The sequence below is a fragment of the Culex quinquefasciatus genome, chromosome 3 (assembly GCF_015732765.1).
Source record: "Culex quinquefasciatus strain JHB chromosome 3, VPISU_Cqui_1.0_pri_paternal, whole genome shotgun sequence".
In the NCBI taxonomy this organism is placed as follows: Eukaryota; Metazoa; Arthropoda; class Insecta; order Diptera; family Culicidae; genus Culex; species Culex quinquefasciatus.
The window spans coordinates 185,801,554-185,808,872 of record NC_051863.1 but is presented as its reverse complement, the minus strand read 5'-3'; the positions used below and the strand labels follow the sequence as shown (position 1 = coordinate 185,808,872).

The 7,319-nt window shown below is 37.6% G+C and overlaps 2 protein-coding genes across 2 annotated transcripts; one reads left to right on the top strand and one right to left on the bottom strand.

Annotated features, from left to right (window-relative positions):
* The first annotated feature begins 320 nt into the window (after positions 1–320).
* LOC6049105 (neurogenic differentiation factor 1) lies at positions 321–1,591 on the top strand. Its single transcript, XM_001865886.2, has one exon. The coding sequence runs from the start codon at positions 1,006–1,008 to the stop codon at positions 1,486–1,488; it is 483 nt and encodes a 160-aa protein (XP_001865921.2). The 5' UTR covers positions 321–1,005; the 3' UTR covers positions 1,489–1,591.
* Positions 1,493–7,319, bottom strand: LOC6049109 (E3 ubiquitin-protein ligase parkin). The gene is made up of 4 exons (XM_001865885.2): positions 6,880–7,319; positions 6,371–6,811; positions 6,155–6,303; positions 1,493–2,258 (listed from the first exon to the last, which is right to left on the bottom strand). The coding sequence occupies exons 1-4, from the start codon at positions 7,135–7,137 to the stop codon at positions 1,607–1,609; spliced, it is 1,500 nt and encodes a 499-aa protein (XP_001865920.2). The 5' UTR covers positions 7,138–7,319; the 3' UTR covers positions 1,493–1,606.

Below are 7,319 nucleotides of genomic sequence, written 5' to 3'. Positions count from 1 at the left end.
ACTCGAAACTAGGTGTTCGAAGGCTTGATTGTTGAGGCAATTGCAAACCTCTTTTTACACCTTAGCTTCCATCCACCCCGGGATTCGAACTGACGACCTTTGGATTGTTAGTCCAACTGCCTACCAGCGACTCCACCGAGGCAGGACCCAGGGGAGACGACTCCTACACCTGGACTGAGCTAACGACCTAACCTTTTTTTTTAGGTTAGTCCGGGACCAACATTTACTTCCCTTCCGACGGAAGGCGTGATCAGACAAATCTCGTCTCGAAAAATGCCACCGGGACCGTCTGGGATCGAACCCAGGCCGACTGGGTGAGAGGCAATCACGCTTACCCCTACACCACGGTCCCGGCTTAACTGGAAATTCAGTACAATCTAAATTACTGCATCGTTTACTGAAATTTCAGTCGATGAAAATTCAGAAAAACTTTATTGAATTTCAGCGAAAAAATTATGCATATTGCCATAACAATTATTTCGAGTATTTTTTTCGAGAAACATTGCAATTCAAAATACAGGAAAATTACGTATTTTTGTAAATTTTCATGTAAATATCTCTGCGATGGATAGGTGATATCATCCCGATTCCAAACCACTATATTTTATATAGTTTGGATTTTAATATGATTGTAGCACTGGACCGTTCTTAGCCGAGGCAGCTGAACGACCGGGGCATGACTGTATTTGATTCTTGATCCAATCACAATAGAAAAAAATGATTCCCGATTAATTTGATTATTTTTTTTCAAGAAATATTTCGAAGAACTTTTAGCAGAGGGTAATAGCTTTTCCCCTTTCAGCAATTACTATTTATTAATCCCAATTATGCAAACTAAAAGCAACCGTAAACATCCTTATCAGCGTCCCGTTTGAAGTGCCCCCATCAAAAAAGAACTGATAACCAGCCACCACCACGTGATTCGTGGAAAACCTGAGGGGGGAAAACGAAAATTAGATTAGCCCGGAAAATGCGCCACCTTCTCAGTCCCCATTCAGTATCACGATGAAAATCAGCCAATCTAGACCGCGGACGGAACCTGCCACCAGCAGCCGACGGACCAAGGCAAACCAGCGCGAACGGAACCGGATGCACGGGCTGAACGACGCGCTGGACAGGTTGCGCAGCTGCGTGCCACTTCCGCAGCAGCTGACCGTGACCAGGTGTGACCACACGGCGCCCCAGAAGCTGTCGAAGATTGAAACTCTCCGGCTGGCGCGGAATTACATTTGGGCACTGTCGGAAGCGTTGCGGGAGGATCGACGGTACGGGTTCGAGGAGTTGGTTGCGATTTTGGGGATGCGGTTGAGTCCGAACACGGCCAATCTGCTGAGGACGAGGATGACGCTGGACGGGGAGCTGCGGGTTGGACTGGTGGAACCGTGTCAGTGCCGGAGGTGTTCTACGACGAGGAACGAGATTTTCGGGTTTGACGGGTGTTGCGGTCTGTGCGTAACCGGTGAGGTGGATTTTTGGGGGATTGAATAGATTCTTTGATGGAAAATATTTATATTTCATAAAATAAATCGTATATCACTTGCAATTTCGACTAATCTCAATAAAGTTGTGCAAAATAAATAGACAAAATAAACAAAATCTTTTCCGCTCATCCGAACCAATGGGCCGCCATGCAGTCGCGAGTCCACGGCGTCTGGCACACCCAGCACCACTCGTACCCGCAGCCGGACCGGGTGCACACCATGTGCATACAGCCGCCGTCCCGTTCCGTCGCAGTGCGGCACTGCGGACACGGCTTCGTCGTCACCTTGATGGCAATCTTGGACGCTTCGTCCCAGCGGGCCTCCGAAGCTCGCAGCGGATCGATAGAATACCCCGACGCCGTCCCCAAGCTCGCCGTGGGCGTCTCCAGACATTCCCCGATGTGGTAACCCTGCAGACAGCTCCTACAAAAAACAAACCCGCACCCGTTCTGGCACTGCACCCGGCGACAGTCAGCGTCCACCAGCAACCCCATTCCGCAACCCGGCTGGGGACACAGAACGCCACCGTTCCGCAGCACGTACTCTTCCGTCGCGAATCGCTGGTACCGGTCGTACTGTTCCTTCGACAGTAGCTTAAAGTGGTGTACATCTTCGATGTAGGACGCGTCGCAGCCCACCGGACAGCGCAGCGTGTAGCCGCCCTGGGTCGGGTGCTCCAGGAACTGGCGCTCGAGCAGGCGCGACACGCAGTACTGGCGGAAGCAGTCCAGGCAGGACACGTGGCCGGCCGCGCACGGGAAAACGAGGACGGTGTCGCTGAAATGAGAGGGGGATAACACGTGTTATCAGTAGTTTATCGTTGTTCAACGCATAATTGTCCGATGTATTTTTTGACGATTTCGAGTTTTTTCAATTTTAAATTTATTTTGAAACAATTTTACTGAAAAAAAATGATACAATTGATTGGACACTTTTGAAAATGCATGACACAGTTAAGACTCGGTTATCCGAAGCCTCGATTATTCAAAGTTTCGACCATCGGAAGCTCTACAAAAAACTTTTGAAAAATTGAATCATGGAAAATCGTTTATTGTTTGCTTATTGTTAAGGTCAAAAAGCGACCCCGCCTGTTACTACCAAATAAAGTAATATTCTCAATAGTCCATCGCCACCATGTTTGTTTCCATCTTGAATTAAGAAATCCCATAAATAATTTTTGAAGTCATATTTTCGCTTGACGATCCAAAATAAGGAAACGAAAAAATATTTTTTTTTCTATTTACAATTTTCTGATTTTGTATTTATTTGATTGAAAATATTGAATTTCTACAAAAGGCCGAAACTTAAAAAGTATAATCTCGAAAGAATGAAATAAGAGGAGTAAACGAGAGGAAAAAGTCGTTAGGAACATCTATAATTGTAAGTTAAAAAAAATCGGAAAATTTAAGCTTAAAAAATTTAAAAGTTCAAAAATAATAAAAAAAAACAAAAAAACAATATTTATAAATTAACCATGGTGTCGATTTCTGGCAAAGTCAGGAAAAACCTGGAATTGTCGGGGAATTTTATTTTGACCTGGAAAAGACAGGAAATTTTTAGCTGGGTCAGGGAATTTTGATGATCTTAAAAATATTACAACAAAATTCATTTCTTTTTGAAAAAATCGCTATTGCTGATGTATTTTAATGTCTTTCAGGCCAAATTTTGCAACAATTTAATGCTGTTTATTTTTTTGTATATATTGGTTTAAATTTATATTTTTTTGGTTTTTCAGTTGCCCCACCGTCCTCAGAAATTTGATCTAAAATTGGTCGTGGTCGTTTGCTGAGAATAAAATACAGTCCAGATTCGATTATCCTATGGTCTGTATGGGACTTCGGATAATCGAATCAAGTAAAACAAAAAAAAATATTTTTTTTTCATTTTCTTGTTTTTAACATCAATTTCGAGTTCTGCGCCCCTATTTAGACCAATTTGAATAGCATAGGGGAACAGCATCTAATTCCAGCGTGCCTCTAATGTTGGCAGGTCAGAACTTTGACATTCAATTAAAGCTAAGTTAAAGCGTTTTCAACTGAAATCGAGTGACAAATAGCTCAATGAGAAGTGAGCAAGCAAGTTTCTATCAAAAGTTTTGCAAAATTAGTTGTTTAAATAGTGAAAATCAGCAAATTGGGTACTAAAGTCCTATGTCAATTTTTATGTACAACGGTAAAAAACACGATTAAAAACCATTTCTGATCTTTTTTTTACATTTTAACTCAAAAAAAAAAAAATTGACAAGACAACATTTTTTCGATGGATCAACTATGGTCCCCTTGGAACGAGCTGTCAAGTAGGAGCTTTTCTGTCAAGAAGGACCGCGAGGGTAATTTTTCAAAATTGATTTAAAAATCCATTTTGAACTCTTTGTGGTCGTACAAAGGGTCATTGTACTCAGAAAAATAAGCTTTATCCCTGTAAACAAAAATATCAGCAATCTAAGCATCATTTTAGGACCCAATTGGATGGAGTTAGGAGCAAGTGCTTAACCTGCCAAACATACGAGAATTTCCCCTATTACCTATTAGATAACAAAATACATTTTTTCAATGTTTCGTCCCTGCCATATTGGCCGCGGGGGTCATACTTGAGCTCGACAATCAAAAATAAGACAACGATTTTTTTTTTCATGATTCGATTATTGAAGTGATTTTTTGTCGAGACCTTCGGAGTCACATAGAAAAAAGATGCAAATAAGTTTTGCCAGAAAAAATAATGATTAAAAAATTCAAATGTTCAAAAAATCAAATATATAAAAATTAAAAAAAAAATCAAAAATTGTAATGGTCAAAAATTAAACTAATTATTAAAAACTAACTCTGATGTTCTTAATTTTTTTAAATTTTGGATTTGTTAATTTCTGGAATTTTTAAATTCTAGTTCTAAAATTCAAAACAAAAAATCTTAGGCTAGAAAATTTTAACTTAACTTAAGATAATCAAATAACAACATTTTAGTATTCTCTAAATTTAACTAAACTATGACTCAAAAATGAAATGTTTTGTGTTATCTAAAATTTGAACAAACTAGTGATGGTGAAATTGCATTTAAGATTTTAAGAATTTAAGAATTCAAGAATTTAAGAATTCAAGAATTTAAGAATTTAAAAATTTAAGAATTTAAGAATTTAAGAATTTAAGAATTTAAGAATATAAGAATATAAGAATTTAAGAATTTAAGAATTTAAGAATTTAAGAATTTAAGAATTTAAGAATTTAAGAATTTAAGAATTTAAGAATTTAAGAATTTAAAAATTTAAGAATTTAAGAATTTAAGAATTTAAGAATTTAAGAATTTAAGAATTTAAGAATTTAAGAATTTAAGAATTTAAGAATTTAAGAATTTAAGAATTTAAGAATTTAAGAATTTAAGAATTTAAGAATTTAAGAATTTAAGAATTTAAGAATTTAAGAATTTAAGAATTTAAGAATTTAAGAATTTAAGAATTTAAGAATTTAAGAATTTAAGAATTTAAGAATTTAAGAATTTAAGAATTTAAGAATTTAAGAATTTAAGAATTTAAGAATTTAAGAATTTAAGAATTTAAGAATTTAAGAATTTAAGAATTTAAGAATTTAAGAATTTAAGAATTTAAGAATTTAAGAATTTAAGAATTTAAGAATTTAAGAATTTAAGAATTTAAGAATTTAAGAATTTAAGAATTTAAGAATTTAAGAATTTAAGAATTTAAGAATTTAAGAATTTAAGAATTTAAGAATTTAAGAATTTAAGAATTTAAGAATTTAAGAATTTAAGAATTTAAGAATTTAAGAATTTAAGAATTTAAGAATTTAAGAATTTAAGAATTTAAGAATTTAAGAATTTTAGAATTTTAGGATTTTAGAATTTTAGAATTTCAGAATTTTAGAATTTTAGAATTTTAGAATTTTAGAATTTTATAATTTTAGAATTTTAGAATTTTAGAATTTTAGAATTTTAGAATTTCAGAATTTCAGAATTTAAGAATTTAAGAATTTAAGAAGTTAAGAATTGAACAATTTAGGAATTTAAAAATTTAATTGAGGTATTTTATAATTTTAGAGTTCAAGATTTTAGTTTGTTTTCAAATTTTAGATTTCAGAACATTCGAAAATTCTTAATAGTAATTTTTTTTTATTTCTGAATTTATTTATGATTAGATTTTTTATTTTTTTTATTTTACATTTTTATTTTGAATATTTAATCTTTTTTATGTTTTCCCCTGAAGAAGTTCAAGCAATTTTCCAGGTTTGTTGAATAATGTCCAGTTCTTACAAAATAGCACCAAAGAAGACAAGATCTTTGTTTGCTAAAAAAAGATAATTTCTAGATTAAATTTCCAAAGGTCCTAGCTGCATAGGACACCACCAATCTTTGACAGTAGCATCAAACATGCTAGCTTTACTCGGGCCCTCACACATTAAATCCTTGCAAATTTTAAGAAAAATAAAGAAAAACCCATTTTTGAAACTGTCACAACCAATCAGGCTCATATTTGGGATTACGGGCTCAGTACACCTAGGAGATCTTGCCCTGAAATTCCCTCAAAAGTGAATCTTTTGAAAAAGTTGTGTTGACGTTTAGTTGATTTTCAAATCAACTAAACGTTTTATGCCTTATTTTTCTACGCGAAGGGACGATTACCCTATTTACAACGACCTTTATTACCTTGAACTACAAATTAAACTTACCTCGTGTCCGTGCACGCAATGCACGGAATATCTTTGTGGTTCGTTTTGATCAGATTCAACGGAGCCGCAAAGTCCGTTTCTCCCCCGGACGAATGCTCCGCACATTTGAAGTAAAACTCCGTAAACGGCGGATCGCCGGCTTCATTTTCCTAAAAAAAAAAAACAATTCTGAAATGAGTCATTGGTATTGTTTCCCCCTCCCCCCCTCGAACCTACCACACAAGGCACCTCATAGTTTTCACAGTGTCCCGTGATGCGCTTCCTCTTGAGCACATCATCCCAGCTTTCCGGATCGCGATGCACGGTGAAGGCCCCGCTCCGGCAGATGCCACACCGAACGCGCAACTTCCCGGTGCAAACTTTTTCGCACTGCGAGCAGTACACGAAGAAGTTGGCCTTGCGACGTTCCGCCGGAGGTTCGTTAGAAATGGAATTTGTTCCGGGCGTCCGCTCGTTTACCTCGGTCAGCTCCAGGTCGGACATGGTTTCGCAGAGGGGCTTCGACGAACCGGCTGGATACGGTTCTTCCGGGGATTCTTCGGAAATGATACTGTTCAGGCGGCGTTTGCCGTTCGCTTGAAAGTTTTTCGATGGAGAAGGAATTGTCGGCCTGGCCTTGACCGCGTGAATAATCGATTGCTGGCCGAGGTCACATTCCTGCTTGGAAAAAATATTTTTGATTACCTTTGATGACGCAACCCATTTTTTTTTTTCAAAACACTCACGCTAATTGTGATCGTGTCCGAGAGTTCCTTCCCGGCAAAGATGATCTTCAGCTCGTCCGGGGCCAAACCCAGCTGCGGTGCGACGATCTCCTTCACGTCCTTGATGTCCATGTGCGGTTCCAGGTCCACCGAGAGCGTGCTTCCGGTGTTGGATTTGACGTAGATGCTCAGCTTGTTCGAGAGCTTCTTCCGGCTGAAGCTGAATATCGCCAACATGTTGTACAGTAGATTCTTCAGGAAGTTGACGATATCGAACATGGCTCGACGTGGGGAGGAGGATGCTGTAACGTTAGTGGAACCGGCGGACGGCCACGGAACACGGGAGCATAACTACGCGTCGGAGGTTTCTTCTTCCAAAAATGGCACTATCAAAATAAATCAGCAGCACTTCTTCGACTACGCACCAGCTGAGCGATGCAAAAACCAAAACAAAAATAAAC